At 30.2% G+C, this 19,988-nt stretch overlaps 1 protein-coding gene across 1 annotated transcript; it reads left to right on the top strand.

Annotated features, from left to right (window-relative positions):
* The first annotated feature begins 1,937 nt into the window (after window positions 1-1,937).
* LOC123293363 lies at window positions 1,938-18,515 on the top strand. Its single transcript, XM_044874194.1, has 4 exons — window positions 1,938-1,972; window positions 2,853-3,379; window positions 5,665-5,876; window positions 17,790-18,515. The coding sequence occupies exons 1-4, from the start codon at window positions 1,938-1,940 to the stop codon at window positions 18,513-18,515; spliced, it is 1,500 nt and encodes a 499-aa protein (XP_044730129.1).
* The last annotated feature ends 1,473 nt before the right edge of the window (window positions 18,516-19,988 follow it).

Below are 19,988 nucleotides of genomic sequence, written 5' to 3'. Positions count from 1 at the left end.
AAAATATATTCCCACAAATATTTTATATACCTACGATACTTATGTTGTTTTATTGAGCACTGGGCATTTGTCCGGCTGGCTTTGTCCTTAAATCGGGCCCTGGTTATGAAGGAACAGATGAACATACCCACACAGATACATACATAGTCTTCACCATTGTCGGGTAAAAAATATATTAAAGCTGGCTTAACGACCAAATTAAAACTTAAAGCAAATGAGGGACGATAAGGTATTTAATGCTTTCGACGGTATGTATATTTTAAATTGTGGTAACCATGTTAATATAGTAGTGTTTAGAAACGCGTAGAACATTTATTTCAACTATCTTTTATGAAACAACTATAATAAGATGATAAAATAATGCATATAATATGTACAGATATTTAAATTCACCCTTCATGTTACCTGTTGTCTCTATCTCTTCCCCGTCCGTTTTAAAATAAAATTTTTATTTTCACATCCGGTGTTTGTTCATGTGGTACCTGTCTGTTGTCTTATTTTGAATTAATTTCTTAGTTGCATTCTCTTCAATCCCCACTGCTCAACAATGTTATGTACATCTTTATTCTGTATACTATACATTATTATTCGATTACAACAATAATCAATGTACCATTACGACATAATTATTTATATTTATTGTTAAACAATTTAAAAAATATTTTATTGTTGTGAAAATTTAAAAAACACGTGCTTTTCGAAAATTGTGTGTGCGTGTTTGTGTTTATTTGTGTTTGTGTATAATGTAAATGATCTATTTTTGTGTGGTGTTTTGAAATAATGGCAAGAAAATGGTTTTCACAAAATAATGTTTGATTCAATTTAATTATATCTATACTAATTATAAAGCTGAAGAATTTGTTTGTTTGTTTGTTTGAACGCGCTAATCTCAGGAACCGCTCTTTTTGAAAAATCTTTCATTGTTGGATAGTGCATTTATCGAGGAAGGCTATAGGCTTTATTTTCAAAAAAATTAGGAATTCTCACTAAAAGTCCAATAATGTAAGCCAAGGTGTAAAAAAATGACCCGAAAACTTCATTATCCTTACACGGCGTGCGCTGCGATATTTTATATTAAATAAAAAGAGAGCCAGAGAGGCGAAGGCTATAAGACGGTGGTCTTTATCAGTATTTATTTTTAAGCCCAGAGAAGCGGGTGGGTATCAAGCTAGTATTTTATAAATGAGCATTTTGGCAACTGAACATAGTATATGTATTTGATTATTTGATTGTGAAGCGCTTATACTAGCGCTCACTTACAACAAATTTCACCAAAAAATTATATGCCGAAAATGCTAACTCTCTAACTCTGACACTCGAGCTAACTCTCTAACTCTGGTAACTTCTGGCAAAATACAATGCACGCTTCAAATCATCACATGATGAGAAATGTTGGCCAACAAATTCATGATCTATCAAAACTTTGTAACACGTTTATTTTTTCGAAGAAGAATACATAAATGAAAATTGTTTTGCATACGGCGTGCTTTCAGAAAAAAATTTCTCAACTCATATACTTTCCAAAAAGTATAAATATTGCCGGTGACTCATCGACTTTACAAAAAATTTCCTCCGACTTTACAAAAAATTCATATTTTTCAGAAAGTTTTTGATTATAAGAATTTTTAATTCTTTTCAAACATGAAAACGAACGTTCTGCGCTACAGTTCGTTACAGCTAATGTGATAAATATTCGATATTTATATGTTATTTGCACGTATTAGGAAACTTTGTGTAAAGCTCGTTTGTATGTAGAAGTTTCTATAGATGGGATGGTGAATTTCATTCTATCATTTTTTCTGTGAACTACGCGTGAAAGTGTACAAATTGGAAGATATTTATTTCCAAAGCCCAGGCTAAAATTTTTCGGGTGAAATGACATACCAGGAGTCATGTTGAAGAAGATGCTTCTATATATAAAAGTAAGTTAAAGCACCATGTCGTCAGTTTTGCTTGGTGCAGGTGAGTACAGGTGAGAATTGAATGTCACACTCCTTGGTGTTTCACCCCTGCACCAGCAAATATATACGTCGTTGCTGGATACTAAATTTGTATTCGAAGCGAATTACAAAAATTCCGTATAAATCATTTTGGGTACCGGTAAATCAATTTCCGTTACTGGTGCTTTCGTACGGCACTAGATTTTCCGCCTTTTTTCTAAAAGTATTGAACAGACGGAAGAAAGCCATACAAAAATACTTCACCGTAACTTCCCATTTGTACCTGTGACTGTGCAATTCTTTCCTGTACTCAACTGTATCGCGCAAAATTGATGCCAGGGTGCTCAAACTTACTTTTACATATCGGAGCATCTTTTTCAGCATGATTCTTGGTCGGTCATTTCCAATTTTTAGTATGGGCTTGTAGTCCATTACACTTTTGAAAGTATTTTAGATAACACGGAGAAATTTTTTTGTTCAACCTTCGAGTTTTGCCGCCCTGCGAGCTAGCTCCGCCTGCCCTTAATATAAATCCAACGCTGCCCACTTGGTTACAAAAGTTTATTAAAATCGTTTTTGTATAGTAAAAAAATATAATATGTAATAATAACAAGCTAATATCATAAACAGTTATTATATATTCCAATCACAAAATTGTACAAAATCCAATAAATATTATGAATAAATAAACTTGAAACATACGTGAGAATGTTTTATTATTATTAAATAAAATTATAAGAATATCAATTTTGTGTCTTCTCAATGTTTATTGCTTTTTATTTACCCAGGTGTAATTTGAATGTTTGAAGAAAATCACAGCATCAGTATTAACAATAAAATGAAAATGATCGACAAAAGTCATAATAATAAAAAAGACACTGATGAAAATAATTTGAATACATTAAATCGTAGAAATCGTCGTTCAAGACGTTTAGCATCAACACGTGGAATTAAATGGCATAATTCTGATTTAGATGTTTATCATACAAATGATGATATAAATTTCTCTGGTTGGATACGTTTATTTGCCGGTCCAGATTATGGCGATGAAACAAATATATCTAGTTTATTGGAAATTGATTTAGATACGACTGTTTACGATTTAGTGACGTTATTGTGTTTACCAAATGAATTAACAATTTATAAGCAAATTGGTGGTAGTGAGAGTGAACGTTTAAATGAAAATACAACATTATTAGAAGAACAAAATGAATTTTTAAAAGTGTTGGGGTTTAGTGATCATACAAGACGTAAACGTTTAGGTGTTGATCCAGATTTGTGCCATTTAATTAACTTTCATTTAGGACCTGCTGTACCATTAAAACATTTAAGTGGATTTAAGACATGTGGTTCGGTGTATGTGTTGAAGGGCTTAGTATTTCCACAATGGAAATTGCGTCCAATGACTATTTTAGGGCCAATATTATTTATTTTTCCAGGTAAGTTTCAAAATATTATTGTATTTCTACTGGCATTTAATAATATAGTACATAAAAAGAATTGAATTTTTATACTACTATTATCCTCCTCCCCCGGCGTTTCCGAGAAAAAAAATTGTCAATTTCAAAACTTCAATTGCTTATAACTAGAGAACGGATAAAGATACAGTGTCAAGTCCCAAACTGGCTCAAAATACGTGTTTTTGAATTATCTTAAACTTTCCCATTTAATGTTATCAGCGAAAATCAATAGTTTTCCTAAATTACCCAAAAAAGCAAAAAATATTGTTCCGGGACAAATTTTGTGCAGCTTTCTTGGTTTTGATAACATTTTGAACCCATGCCCCACATTAACGAAGTGTGTAGGTATCTGTTTTTGTGAAAGTTTTTTTTTTCAAATAGGGGGACTGAACTAAGGGACGTACGTAGGTAAGAACTAATTTTGATTCATTTAAATCTTAATATTTAATACATACTAAGTGAAAATAAACAATTGACTGAGTTAATTGATGAAATATCCTGTATAGAAAGTGTTGAATGAAAATACTTACCTATCTATCTCTTGATTTCTAAGGACTCCTAAACGGTTTAAAACGTTTTGAACGCCACTGTACTCTTTAGGAAAATTTTAATATTGGAAAAATAACTAAAAAAGTCATTATACCATGTATATATAAAATATACATAGAATATTAACTTTAGTCTCAAGTTTGTAATGCTTAAAAATATTGATGCTACGAAAAAAAATTTTGGTATAGGCGTTCATAGAATAATCTAACTAGTCCATTTTTGGTTGTTCGTCCGCCCGCCCGTCCGTCTGTGAACAAGATAACTCAAAAACGAAAAAAGATCAAGCTGAAATTATTTACAGCGCACATAAGTCAATTGGGTCTTGTAAACCGTTAAAGATAGAATAAAAGTTTAAATGTAAAAAATGTTTCTTATAAAAAAAACAACTTTTGTTTGAAAGATTTTTTTGCAAACATCACTGTTTACCCACGAGGGCACACATTAGATGCAAATTTTATAGTATGTATTAATATGGTATTGTCAGTTAAGTATGTGTGACATATATATATCGAAAATATAGGCTAATAATAATAAGAACGGTAATGATTTGTTATTAAAGTGAAAATGAACAATTTTGTCATATTTGCTTTTTTGTCATTTGCTTTTGATTTATTATTAGGTATTAAGATCTTGTTCTTGGTAATTTTAGGGCGAAAATTTGATTCTGTTTTTCATTTTGTAAAATTTTAAATTTTACAATGTCAACTACAACTAAGTTATACATTTACCTATAAATAAAATCATTTTATCTATGTCCGTGAGGTAAGAAGTACTTTTCTCACTCAGTATACGTAGGAAAAATAGGTCATTACCGCCCTAGTGGGGTAATGAATTCAATACCGCACTTGTCTAAATGCAAACTAATAACAAGTTTCTATAACAAATTTTATAATTTTCTGCCATGACAAAGCCATGACAAATTTTACTACTAAGTATCCCTTATTTTCACATTTTAGACGCGTAGATAAAGTTTTGTACAACACACGTGTGATAACGCATTATTAACGTACTTCTGCGATTTTCCAACTCGTGATACGCACGTGCTACGCAATTTCGCAGACGTACGTTCATAACATTTTCTTTACTCATTCAAGATAAATTTTCGCATTGTTTTCCGTGGAACAAATAACTAATTACGCACTCTTATGCCAAATTTACATGACGAAAATAATGTAGAGGATGTAAATGTAGCCAGATGTAGTACACAAAGTAAGAGGTAAATTGACAATTCGCATACTAGTTGTACAGTTTACAGAGTGCGGCAGAGAAATGTGCGATTTTGAAAATGCGGTAAAAAGGAATCCAATCAGTTTTTCCAAATTATCTTTTTATCATTTAAAAATCCATAAAAAATAATTTAAAAAATCTGAAGAACTGAAGAAATTTAATTATGTTTTTAAGCAAAAGCAGTGTTTTAAATGTTGTTAATTAAGTGTATTGTATTGGATATATTGTATATTGTGTAGTGGAAAAACATATTTTGGAAAAATTTATGGGATATCTTTTTACAGTGTTATAAAAACTTACATTTGTATGTCCTACCAACCATGCACTATTATATTAATATCTCTCTAACAAACTTGCATTTTAAAAATAATATACACAACATAAACAACTTTATTGTATTATAAGTTGCCTAACAGCAAAAAACAATCTTTATATTTTAAAAACGAATTCTTTTCTTCATTACTACAATATTTTTTCTTTTATTAAAGGAAATGTGGATGGAACACCTGAAGAAATTGATTTGCGTAATGCACAAATAGTCGTTGCAGAAAATCGTAATGGGCGCTTTGTTTTACAATTATCACCATCAACGGGACCATGTACAAATAAATCGGAAGTTGTACATTTACCATTACGACAAATTTATTTGGGATTTGATCGATTATGGGAACGTAATTTATGGCAATCATGGTTACTACGGGTAAGTTTTTTTTATCATATCTATTATGTTGTTGTAATATACAGAGTGTCCCAAAAGTAGTGAACACAAAAAATGTTGGATAATAGATGGAATTCTAAGGTAAAAAGTCCTATAGCGTTTTTCTACCTCACAAATGAGCCTTTTACTTGAGATTTTGTAAATTATCGTTTTTAATTTAAAAAATTTCTAGATTCCTATAAAAAATTGAAATTTTTATAATAAGTAAAGTTGTAGAAAATCAAGATTACTACAGTTTACCATCTGGTCATTTTTTCGGCCAATATTTTGAATTAAATGCTTAAAGAAAAAGGTCCCAATACACATTTTGCGGTACTCTTTCTGACATGTTTGATCAAGACCCTGTATACAGGAAACTGTCAATATTACCTAATACATTGAGCTAATTTGCATCGAGTAATCTTCAAATCGAAGAATTTGATTTGACTCACTATCGTTATGTTATAAGCGGCTGTAACTGAGGCGTTTGTGAAGCAATCGCTGCATATGCTTCTGAGTTATATGCTGCTAACGCATCGCTGTTTTTATTCAACAAGATTCAGCTGAAAGCCCGATGATTTGCAACTCATGATGAGTTATTGAGTACATGAGATGAACCTTGCAACACTTGGTTGAATTTTATTTGGAAAAACATTTATAAATAGTTTTTGCAAAACTTATCGGATACCCAGTATTGTGAAAATCACTATTGACCTCAAGCAGTCATAATCAGGCTTAAAACAGTGGTCTGTTATAACCCAGATTCCATGATCACTTCCTAAGCGAGACAAAGGGTAATGAAATAAACCAAACCAAAGTTTCGTTAACATATAGTCAGATCTGGATCTAAGTTTTTTTAACCCTGACAGGAACTTGATAGTGGTGCCCCTTCTCAGATAAATTGTTAAAAAGAAACTCACAAGTATAATAATCGGTGGTATTTTTTGTGGGAAAATAAAAAGCCTCTAATATATTAGCACTGCCTATTATCTATTTTAGTATATCTACTAGTTAATAATTTTAATTTGTGTGATATAAAATTAAATATAGAAAACATATAACCAGGACAACTGCAATCACGAGATTTCGTTAATCTCTAGAACTCGGCAAACCTTTCTAATAATCTCGCTACAGCTTTACACGGCGTGATTTCTTTTCTGCGGAAAAATTGGCTGATAAAAATCTGTCTCAGAGCTGATTTTACACTCAATGGCTAGGATCGCGAGTTCTGGTAGACGTTCTTGACTCGCAGTTAATTAATTTCGAATACATGGTAATTGCTTATATTTTAATTCATAAAAAATTTGTCTTATGTAATTTTGTACGCTTTAATCAGCGCGCTTATAAAATGTGATAATGTGACAACACTGTATAAAAATTAATTGTTAAAAACAAATCGTAAACAAACAGAAACAACAAATTGAACCAAAAAAGATTTACTTTAAAACAAAAGGATGTGAATCATTGTCTTGGTAGCCTTTCTTCTCTTGTTAGGTTAGGTTAGGTTAGAGTGGTTGTTCTGGGGTGGGACACACTTAGACGATAGGGTCCGTTGTGATACCGAAAAAAGGGTTGGCCCATCCCCGGCCACTACTCCATGAACCATTTGTAGGTGCTTAAGAACAGCATGAGAGCTTTGACGTCGACTTTAGGTCGGAGAGGTCGTCAAAGAGAGGCTGGCTCAAGTAAGTCCATCTCCTCATGAAAAGAGCTGGGCAATGACAGAGAAGATGAGACATTGTCTCCTCCTCCTCACCACTGTGACAGCTTCTGCAGTATTCGTGATACACTGCCAGGCCCAAGCGTTCAGTATGCCTGCCTCCCAAACAGTGTCCTGTAATAGCCGCAACAACTTTGCGAACAGAGGCCCATAGAAGTGTGATATAAGATCTTAGGAACGCCTGCGATTTTACTCAGACCATATCTGTCTTGTAGTGCCACAAGTACGTTCCTCCCTCCATCTTAGATTGGCCCTTTCTTCTCTTGTTACAAAGGTAGAAATTTTGTTAAAAAACTGAAGGGTGATCGAACATTGTCCCCAAGGTACAGAACTTTATATTTTATGTACATACAGAAGTAATAATATAACGTTTAAGATAATCATTGATAAACAATTCATTTAAAATAATTTAAATTATTAGATTCCGTTCTCTTAATCTTCAATTTATCAAAATGACAATCAAAATAATTGAACAATGGATTAAAATTTTAAATTCATATAAGTATTTGAATATAATATTATTCATATTAATCAAGTAACGGTTAATTTGATATATCGGTCATAATCATCATTCAAACAATTTCAAATGACTTAAAATAAATCAAAATACAATTTTTTTAATAGATGCATTTGATTATACCTAATTAGTTATTGTTGCATAATTATTTAGTTAGTTACACAAATTTACTACTGAACCAAATATTAAAGTAACTTTTTTTTTTTGCCCAAAATTTTATCAAAATTTCAAACAACTGTATTTCTGCAAATAATCATCGAATTCGGAGAAACTATAGCTCATTTGTAAACTTGAACTTTCTAGTTTTGGAATCTATTACCAAAAATTTTTATCACGCCTTATCCGCTTTGCACGGAGGATGGAAAGAGTGAGGAATGTTATCACTTAATTTTATATAAAGTTTAGAAGCGTACTAAAATTAAAAAAATTTTTTTAATACAAACTTTTAAGATCTCTCGAATGCTCGTTTATTTTTCTTGAAAATGACATTATGATCCATTCGAAAATTGAAACAGACTTCTTCTAAGACCTTGCATATTGTTTCGTTAAAAATTTTATCATTCTCCCAACTTTCGTTTTTAAAACATGTTAAAAACAGATTTTTTTTCCATATACGACGACTGTGACTTTGGAATTGCTAATTATTATACCATGTATATGAAATATACCAAGGTATACTCAATTTAGTCCCAAGTTTGAAACGCTTAAAAATATTGATAATTAATCCATTTCCTGTTGTCTGTCTGTCTGTCGCCTGTCATCACGATTACTCAAAAAGAGATATCACGCTGAAATTTCTATAGCGTGCTTAGGACGTATGAGTGAGGTAGAGTTCGTAAATGAGCAACATAGGTCAACTGGGTCTTGGGTCTGTAGGACCCATTTTATAAACCGTTAGAGATAGAACAAAAGTTTAAATGTAAAAAATGTTCCTTATAAAACAATAAACAACTTTTGTTTGAAACATTTTTTCGTAAACATCACTGTCTACCCGTGAGAGTGCAAATTATTCGCAAATTGTATAGTATGTATTATATGGGTATATCAGTTATATATGTGTGACATGTATATATGTGTAATGTGACAGAGTAATCAACACTGTCTATACATGGTATTTCAACAATTAACTCAGTCAATTGTTTGTTTTCACTTGTTTTTGTGTAAATTTTTCTAATTTGTATTTTGGTTGCTTCATCTAATGCTTTGATTCCCGTTCCACAGTTTCACAACTATATTTACGGATGGGCATTCGGCGTTCTAGATTGCAAAATTCTATCCTTTGTTTAATAAATTTATTCAGAATTTGAGAATATTATTGTCGTTGTGTTATGGACTAGCTGTTGATCTTAAGTACTATTTAAGTACCTAAGTCTAAGTACATTAAGTACTATTATATTATGTAAGAATACCAAATATAACGATCAACCAAGATAGTTTTCTTCCTACGTTTTCCCTTTATCTCAGGTTAAGGAAAATGTTTCTGATTAGAATTACTTTTTCAGTTTAACAATTCTATTAGAAATATTGGTTTTTGTCATTGTTTTTACTTGACCATTTGCAAATATTATGCCAATATTCTTCGTGGTTTCATGGTGCCCACTTTCATAGTTTCACTGAAAAGTACTCCTTCCTTGCATTTTCCCTATCCTTTTTTATGACAGGTTCTGTAAAATATTTGTATTGTTTAAAAATAATGAATAAAATTTAATTTAATACTATTTACTATAGAAGTCGCCCTTATTGGGTAGCGGGTTCAATTCCCGGCGTCGCAACAAAATTATTTTAATTAATAGTTGTGATGGGCTGGTGTAGTGCATGGTATATGCATGAAGGAGGTATACTCAGTCTCTGAAATTGAGGAGCTGATAAATGAAATTATCAGCGGAAAGGTGGTAAAACACATATATGGTATCACAATGGGCTTTATAGCCTAAGTATGTCCTTCGCGGACAGCCAATATAACCAAACCTAACCTTACCTATCTACTATAGAATAAGCTCAGAAAATAGATGGAGTCGCCAAAAACGCAATTTTTTCGAAAAATAAAACATGGAAACCACATTAATCATGTGAAAATCTAAAACATTTTTTCCACTTTTAAGTCAAAACTTACCAAATTTTGAGAAAATGGAATACCATGACAGGATACAGTCTCAGTTCCCGTCTTACAATTATAAAAAAGCGGAATTAAATTTGATCACGCGACTATGTTCCAAGGTTATATATTTTTTTTGCCTGTTTAGTGTTTATACTTCACCATTCTTACAACCTTTAAAGATTAATTTTCAATTAAATGTAATTATCTTGAGTCTTATTTTTGAAGGTAAAAATAAAAATCATATTTTTTTTCATTACACCAAAAATATAAAATTACTTGTAAAGTTTTACAAGATATAGGTAAAATAACATTATACTTATACAGTTTTTGATTTATTTTTGACACGGTTGGGTTTGTTTGTTCATTATTATATCATGAGCATGACAATTTCAGTGAAGGAACTTTGCTTTAAAAAATTATTCTACGACAATACTTTTAAAGAATTAAAATGACAAACATTCTTCTTGTGACAAAATATCTTACTGTAACAATCATAATCAGTTTCATTTTGTATTTTGTATAGAAAACACAAATTTATTTAAAAAAAGCTATCAATTCTTTTGACTTTTATTGATTTCATTCATTTCAAATTAAAAAAAAGGATACATGTTTGTAGTTTAAAGTTCGTTTTTTAATATTTGCTAAGATCAAAAGTTATTTGTACTTTTCAAGAAAGAAAAAGTGAAAATAAACAATTTGCTGAGTGATTTATTGTTGTTGATTTTAATATTGAAAAGTGTGACATTCTTTTTATTGAAAAAGTTGTGATTTTGTGTTATGGTTGTGAATATTGAAAATGAAATGTCCAGTTCTTTGTTGTAATTAACTTGTTCATTGTTATTATATTATGGTGGCCATGTTTCAATCTAGTTTGACGTCATGGCAAACAATGAAATCATTAAAAGATTTCAGTATTCGTACGGCTAGTGTGGATTGTTTAGATTATGAATCGCCGTCTGATATTGATTCGTTAGAACCGCCATATGATATTGCGGATAATGTAGGTTGTTTTCTTTTGTTAATTCCGCACTGATAAGTTAAAACTCCTTTACTCCAACTTTATCCCAAATACTTTTTTGTTGTTTTGTAAGTTTTCGAATCTGTCTAAAAAATACTTACATTTTTTTACCTATTATAAAAGCCAAAATCCGAGAAAGTGATTTATTATAGGATATGGCAGAGTAAAAAATCCATGGTAAATGAGTTCCTGAGTCCATGTGAAGTATTTTCTCTCATAGGACATATATATGACAAAGCGACTATTTTCGAAATAAAGGGGAAGGGGGAAATAAAATTAGTAAAACTTTAAAAAAGGCAGACTCCTTGCCAAATAAGTTCTCTAACCACCGCATAAATATTACGTAATGCTAGCAGACATATCTACCTCCCCCCTTCCCGACCAATATCAATTAAATTGTTACCTTTTTTCGGTCGTTTGGGAACAGAGAGAGGAAGGAAAGTCTACCAGTATTATATAATGTTTGTTCGATCATTATGGCGCTTATTTGGTAATGGTAAAAATTTTGCTCAATTTTTATAAATTTGACTTCCCCCTTCAACTCTATCTCGGAAATGGTCTGCCATATGTATGTCCTATGAGAGAAAATGCCTCACATCTACTCAGTATGTATGTAACGGGCTCTTTGAACATGATTTTTACCCCCTTCAAAACGTCGGATTAACTCGAAATTTGGCAAACTTATCAAGGACCGATGACAATACACTAATTTTATAAGTATTATTTGATTATCCTGATCGGGATTTTCAGGATTAACGATTTCCATATCTGAAAATATATACATTTACTTGCGCTCCCACCATATTTATAATGAATTTTTGATGAATAAATAATAGTTTAAAAAATTGAAAAACACAAAATAAATAATAGTTTTAAAAAACTAAAAAACCCGCTTTTGTAACATGCTGAACTAAAAGGTAGAAAATAATTGGTTAAATTCAAAAAAAACATTTTAGCGTGGGGTGCTTTTTAAGATATTTTAAAATGACTTTACTTTTAACAACATCTGTCTATAAAATATTTACAATAATTGAAATTTAGTAACCCACGCTTTTTTACGATGAAATTTTTTTTTCAAATTTAAAGAAATTATTTTCTACCTTATAGTTCAGCTTGTTACAAAAGCGTGTTTTTTTAGTTTTTTAAACTATTATTTATTACTGTTGATTCTTGAATGTAATAAGGGTTTGGATGCAATAATTGTTTTTTATACCTTCTTAACATAGTTTTTATTCTAATTAATGTTTTGTATAATTGTTTTATTATATATTTTTATATATTTTATTTATTTAGTTGTATGGATATTCGACTGTGCGCGCTTTACCAGCCATAATTTTAGTCCGATCGGATTCAGAATAAAAGGGCCTCGAAATATTAAATAGGAAAATAGCTTTCTGGGAAACTTTTTCTAAAGAACACTCTAAAGTGTTCTTTGGATCATTCTGATCAAAAGATCTCACGACCACAAAAATTTAAGCGAGTAGTTTTCGATCTACGTGTGATCAAAACTACGAATATATTATAGTACATGACTAGAAAAATGGCTTTCTATGAAACTTTTCTAGCCATCTCCATAGTGTTCTTCGGATCGATTTGATCAAAAAATCTAAAGGCCACAAAACTTTTTAATCAGTAGTTTCGAGCTGCGAGCGATAAAACTACATATATATGATAGTTGCAATACCTATATGACTAGGAAAATGGCTTTTTGTGAATCTTTTTCAAACAGCTCCCAAAATGTTTTTCAGATCGATCTGAGCAAAAGCTCTTGCGGTCAGAAACACGGTCATACACTATAGTTATATAACCCGTAGCTTGAAAGCTGCCAGTTAAAAAATTTAGTGGCCTTGTGAGCTTTCGATCAGAATGATCCAAAGAACATTGAAGGGTGGGTTAGCAAAAGTTTCACTGAAAGCCATTTTCTTATCTAATATTGCGGAGTCCTTTAATATTTAAGCTGATTTTCGTATTCTGGTATTCGTAAGAGCAAGTTTGCTAATAAGCCAAATCGGCGTTTATAAAAGAAAATTGAAGTATAATTAGATATATTTTTCATGTACACGATGAATCTTTAAATTATTATCATGCGTCGACCATTTTTAAGTTTTTTATCCATTCACCAATATTGAACATTTTTTTGAAATTGTTTAAAAGTTTAAATCATTATTAACTGATGGTTAACTGAAGTTTCAAGTATAGTTATCGATATTATTTTTGAGAAATATCGATTTATATTTTCCATTTTGTCCACATTAAATCATGGTTTTTGCCACTGTTTAAACTTAAAACTCAACATTTAAACTTTTATATTATTATTATTTATTTTTTATTTGTCTATTAACAAAACTCATGAATACGTCCTTAACATATTGAGTATCGAAATATCGTAAGCAAATAAAATAATAGTTATTATTAATTTATTATTAACATTAGAATGTAAATAACAGCAATTATCCCACTTAAAACATAATGATGAATTACTTTTTTGTTATTTTTGTCTAATTTGTACATCTAATTGAATCATTTAATTACTTTATTTTCCATTTTGTTTTTTTATTCATTAAAAATAAAGATTGGATTTATACAACATGTTCTTAGTATTAAATCGATGGACAAGAAATTTATTGGTGTGGATGCGTTCGAAAATTTAAATAATTTATTATAGTATAATTTAAAAATAATTTAATTTATCACGAACTACGTATTTATTGTTATAGGAGCAACGGTTAAAGTATTCCAAAATCCATAGTAAATATATATTAAGGACGCTCGTTCGTTCTGTTTTGCTATGTGTGTTGTAAATTTTTAGTATGTATATGGGAATATCAGTTCTTTGTGGCTATCTAAGAATGGCTACCTTTCATTAGTTATATGACGTAAAATACTTAACGATTGCGTAATCAACACTGTCTATACATGGTATTTCAACAATTAACTCAGTCAATTGTTTGTTTTCACTTGTTTTACTTAAAATCATCCAAAATCATTTAAACTTTTGTATTAAGTTTCATGAATGTATGTCCTTAAAGCTTATTATGGTAAACATTAGGTTTTATCTAAGTGAGATAATTTAAATATATTGAGGCATATACTTTGTTGTCTAAGTTATATGTGCCAAATCTAGTGTGACAGTGCCAACCATAGTGGTTCAATTGGTTAAAGTTCATAAATAAGGGCTGACTGACCAGTCCTGTTCTAACGTTTAACTGACTGACTGTGATAACTGTTATTTATAGGAAATTTACAATCTATATAACAATTTTGAGCTTTGATAAATTCATTTTAGTAAGACGTAAAACTGCCGTTTCGGTAGCATATATCTGGACCCTTTATTATTATTAGTATACAATTTGTTTTAATCTTTGTACAGTTCATAACAGTGACAGTCATAGTGGTCATTCTTACACTGAGTTTATGTAGAGAAGGATACTGCTAATACATTGTTATAAGACCTCCTTTTCTGTTTACACTCAGTGAGTCAGAGTAGATAGTGTTTAGTCTAGGGTACGAAAAGAATATTAGACGCGTGCATTGGATAATACAAAAAGAAGATTATTCCATAAAAGATGATTACGTGATGTACTTAACTTTTAAAAACATTGACTGTGGTTTTTTATGATACGGTTGAGTTGTCTCACAAAAAACAAAAACGATCTGTTATGATGTTTTTTTTTTTGATGAATTGCAATCAAAAGTATTTAAAATTTAAAAATTCATAATAATAATAATTATTTAAAGACAAGTGTAAAATGTAGAACCTTGTATGCATTGTTTGAATATTTATTACAGTATATCATAATCAATATAAGTATTTCTTTGTTATTAAACTTCCTTTCTTGCCGAATATATTGGGGAATATATGCTGAAATTGGGTATGTTGACATTGTTTTATAAGACAAAAAATCCACTTACAAATTTAGTTTATCATCAATTCATTGACTTAGAACGTAGGATTTTTAGATTACAGATGCCCCGCATTTCGTAAGAATCGATTATCCACATAGTTTACTCGAAATTTGCAATCATTGGAATCAGTTTTAATAAAAAATTTAAACTATCGCGAAAATAGCATAAGAGACCATGGCTAATCCCATATAATAGTTGAAATTCTTGTACTTTCAAATCTTAACGTTTGAATTGTTTTTAATAACCTCCATTGAATTCGTAGCTAAAGCTTGTTATAAGGAGGATTAAATCGATTTCTATTGCCATTAAGTTACTTTCTTTCACGGTATTCGTTTAAAGTTGAAAAGAATTTACAGATTCACTACATAGATGATACTTTTCGGAGACAGAATGAAAAAAAACACTTGAATATCCTAATTCATTGTTGTTCATTATTATAAAAACGGATAATAAATTTTTTATTTGTTTTTAAATATTTAAGTATTTTTAAATATTTGGTACATTTTATGTCAGGGCTGAAATAATAAAAGAATTTGTTCAAACAAGTGATCAGCTTTAGATAGTTGATTTTAAAACAACTTTTAAACCATATTTCTGTTAAACAAACTAAGACAACGAGCAAGTTCACCATAAGTAGAGAACTAAATTGATCGATCCTAAAAGTAAACTAATTATGCCTAAGACTAATCTCAACTTAAAGAATGGAGGACTTAGGTTAGGTTAGGTTAGGTTATATTGGCTGTCCACGAAGGACACACTTAGGCTATAGAGCCCATTGTGATACCATATATGTGTTTACCACCTTGGAGGACCTAAGTGTGTTAGTCTTTTGATAGCAAGAAAGTATTTGGCCGTTATCTGGGATAGGACATGTTTACATTTTATGAATTTGTCGATCGATTATCCATATAGTTTACTCGAAATTTGCAGTCATTGGAATCAGTTTCAATAAAAAATTTAAACTATCGCGAAAAATGCATAAGAGACCATGACTAATCCCATATAATAGTTGAAATTCTTGAACTTTCAAATCTTAACGATTAACTATTCTATGGTAATTAATGTTTGGATATAGGATAGTCTCTGAGTTGCATAGTATTAGGAAGAACACTGGCGTTTTTGTTCCTCAATCGGACAATAGAAAATGGATCACTTGGAAAAATTAAAGAATTGAAAGAAATTATTTAAATCAGAATTAGTCGCTCAAATCCTGTGGGATTTAAAATTTGCTGCTTATTTTAACTATATCAAGATCATGTAAATTCATTCACATTTATACGAAACAGTCAAAGAAAGTTTTGGCAAAAAGTTAGTAAGGACCCATAAATCCGTCTATATATGAATCAATTTCTAAATAAAATGTATACCAAATGAAATATAACTGACCTCACGATTGGTCAAAGAAATAAACAGCAGGTACTTAATAAAACTAATAATTAAAAATATTTTTATTGAGTAAATAACTTTTCTGCACGAACCATCCAATATTTACGAAACCATGAAATATTTCTCCTTCAACTGTTGAATATATATTTTTATAATATAATACATTTTTATTTTTAGTTTTAACTATTAAATGTATACTTTTATTAACGTAATTCTATTTCAGAATTAAAGTAATTTTATATTACTTAAGAAGAAGAATTACTTTTATTAAAATTCGCAAATACGAACTTGAATACTTAAATAAATGGGTTATTAGTGGCTCTAGAAAAGTAACTACGAGTAAAAATAGTTATATTTCGAATAGTGAATATGCTAGCTTAAGTTTTAAGCTAGCTGGCCACTTTAATATTTTGAAAACTATTATCTTATAAATTTTATGCTTTAGCACGTTTTAATAAATGAGCTTTGAAAGAAACCAAACGTATAATTTTTAAATCCTAATTCGTACGATTTCTGAAATAGTGACACGAATTCTTAGTCATTGATCGATAAAAAAGATTTATTTGCGTAAAATTTTTCGCTTCAGTTCAAATTGTAAATTATGTATTTTATTGTATTGAAACCAGCTGAAGAAACTTAGGTCGGCATTTATTTCCGTTGCCCATGGGCGATGCTCTGTGTAAATCCGGACCTGTCTATTCCCATTAAATATCATCAGTAAAAACTTCCGCTTCATCCATTTAAAAATATCTATGAGTGATCACTCCAATACGACCCACCCGACACACATAGGTCATTTCTATCTTGGGGCAATCTATCTGAATTAAAATGGTATATCATAAGTAATTCCAAATCTCTGGACACTTAATTAATAAGTCGAAAATTCCTTAGAAGTTTTTTGATTCAACGTGTCTACGATATGTCTTCACTAATTATGGTTTAATCAAGAAATTCTCGAAATTGGAAACCACGTTTTACAACGTCCTATTTCGTTAATTCATTCACCAAAGATTCGGGGTGACTTATGGTACATCATGTATAAAAACGTATATATTCGTGTTTAAAAACCAAACATTTCTAAAATCAAGTCGAAAATACTCTCAAGGAGTAATAGCTGAAAAACAAATTGATTAGGAAAACTATCTCTTATATTACAAACAATATGGAAAACTTTGTTATTAAACTTTTTAAATACTTTGCACCTGTATAAATTATTATTAGCCGAAAAAAAAAACATAATTAATTAATATCAATTTCATTTCTATTAATAGGCGACATCCAGCTCAGTAATCACAGTGATTGCACGCAATGAACGTAGTACGGATCACATGAACAATGAATTAGACAAAGAAGAAGACAACAATATTAATGTAAAGAACAACAAAGAGGAAAATGAAGAAGAATGTTTAAAGAAAAAAAAAGATAGTATCCGTATCGATTTAAGCGGATCTGCACTTGAACAAATACCTGATTCAATGTGGCATTCGTTAATTACAATCGCCACAAGTATTGCAACAGAAGATGATAATGATTCATCTACTATAATGTCTGAAATAAAACATAATAATAGAATACCATCACCGCCACCACTACCAATGGTCATCACCACAATTAATGGTAGTAACAATAATTCTTCTTCTATAACACTTGGTAGTGGTAAAAGTACAATACCATCTTCATCAACAATTATACAAACTAATTCTTGTAATAATAAAAATAATAATAAAGATATTCTTGTGAACGGCGATAATACAACTACAACAACAACAAAACAAGTGGAAGAAATTGATTTAGCATATAATAAGTTATCAGAAGATGTTGCATTAAAACCATTAACATTATATGTGAATAATACGTTACGTAGTTTACGTTTAACAGCTAATTCTATACGAACATTTCCAACGTGCTTGTTTGAATGTAAATTATTAATGAAATTAGATTTGTGTGATAATCAATTAAATTACGTTCCTAAGGATTTATCAAAATTGGAAAAGTAAGTACTACTATATTATTTTATATTTATTGTTTATCAATTTAAGGACGTTCTCAAAAAAATCACGTTTTCTGAGAATCATTTTTAAATCGTGTATATGTATTCTAATTAATGCCCTTTATAAGCAGATAAATTTTTAATAAACCTTCCGGTGCTGAGCTTTTAGATTTGGGTTGTTGAAGTTTTCATTTTTAACATACAAATCCTATATTGAAGTGTTTTAACCCCCGAACTAGAAAAATAAGTTTGACCGCTATGTGTGTATGTCTGTCTGTCTGTCTGTCTGTGGCATCGTAGCGCCTAAACTTATGAACCGATTTTAATTTTGTTTCATTTAAAAGGTAATTAAATGGGGAAATTTTTAACGTAATTCAAGTGCGAGCTTAGGATTCTGTACCCGAAAAAACTAAAAAATTGGGTTGATCTTCAAAATCGGAAGATCAGTTTGGAAGAGGCTTTTCTAGAAGAAGACAAATTTGATTAAATCGAGAGTGTTCTTAGATATGTTTCAAGTGCGAGTTTAGACAATTTTGGGGCTTTTAAATTTTGAAAATTTCACTTGTTAAAGGTATGCTTTTTTATGTAATAAGGATAATTTTCTTAAAATTAATACTCATTAGTTAAAAGCATGAAAAATATTTTCTTATAAATTATAACAAGCGGCACTTGATTTTCCATTAAATACATTTAAAGTGATGAAATAAATGGCATTTGTGTGTTATTTCTTCTATGAGTGATTTTCCCTAATTAGGCAACAATACTTCATAAACCGTGGTATGTATGGGAAAAATTTACTCTTAAGAAAATTCCATTGACCATATTATCTGTAACAATCAACGTACTAATCTAGTCTTTTAAATTATTTTATCTTTTACTTATGCACTACCGAAACCCTAACAATAATAGACAGAGTGCTACAAAGGTCTGCACAGAGCTCTATCTGATAAAGTAGAGCTCAAAATAAGTCGATTAAGCTAAACTTGCATTAGTAACATTTTGCTTCATTTGGGAGCTAAGCGGTTCTAAAGTTGGAAAAATTAATGTTAATTAATAACTAACACAAAATGCTATTTTGGAAAAATTAAGTAAGTTACTGGAACCATATGAGACCCACTTAACTTCAAAACACCATAAATATTATAATTTTTTTTTTAAATTACCATGTGTAAAATAGTAACTTATTCACTGGGATTACAAATTTTATAAACTTGTCATGTTTAAGTGGTTCTTAAAAAAATTAAAAAAAAAAAAATTAAATTTAAAAACATAGATGATGGCGTTATCTTAAGAATCTAGTTTCCCAAAGAGGCTCGTTACATATAGAAAGAAACAAGCGCGTATCTAGAAATTTTTTTAGGGGGGGGGGTCGTAGGATTTTTGTCATTTTTGTTTTTCAATAAAATAACAAAAAAACCAAATAAACAAAGAAAACTGAATTTCTCCAATGAATCAAAAACAAAATCAGAATACTCGCATG

This window comes from Chrysoperla carnea, chromosome 1, assembly GCF_905475395.1.
Source record: "Chrysoperla carnea chromosome 1, inChrCarn1.1, whole genome shotgun sequence".
In the NCBI taxonomy this organism is placed as follows: Eukaryota; Metazoa; Arthropoda; class Insecta; order Neuroptera; family Chrysopidae; genus Chrysoperla; species Chrysoperla carnea.
The sequence above is the reverse complement of the archived record's forward strand: the minus strand, read 5'-3'. Positions and strand labels throughout refer to the sequence as shown.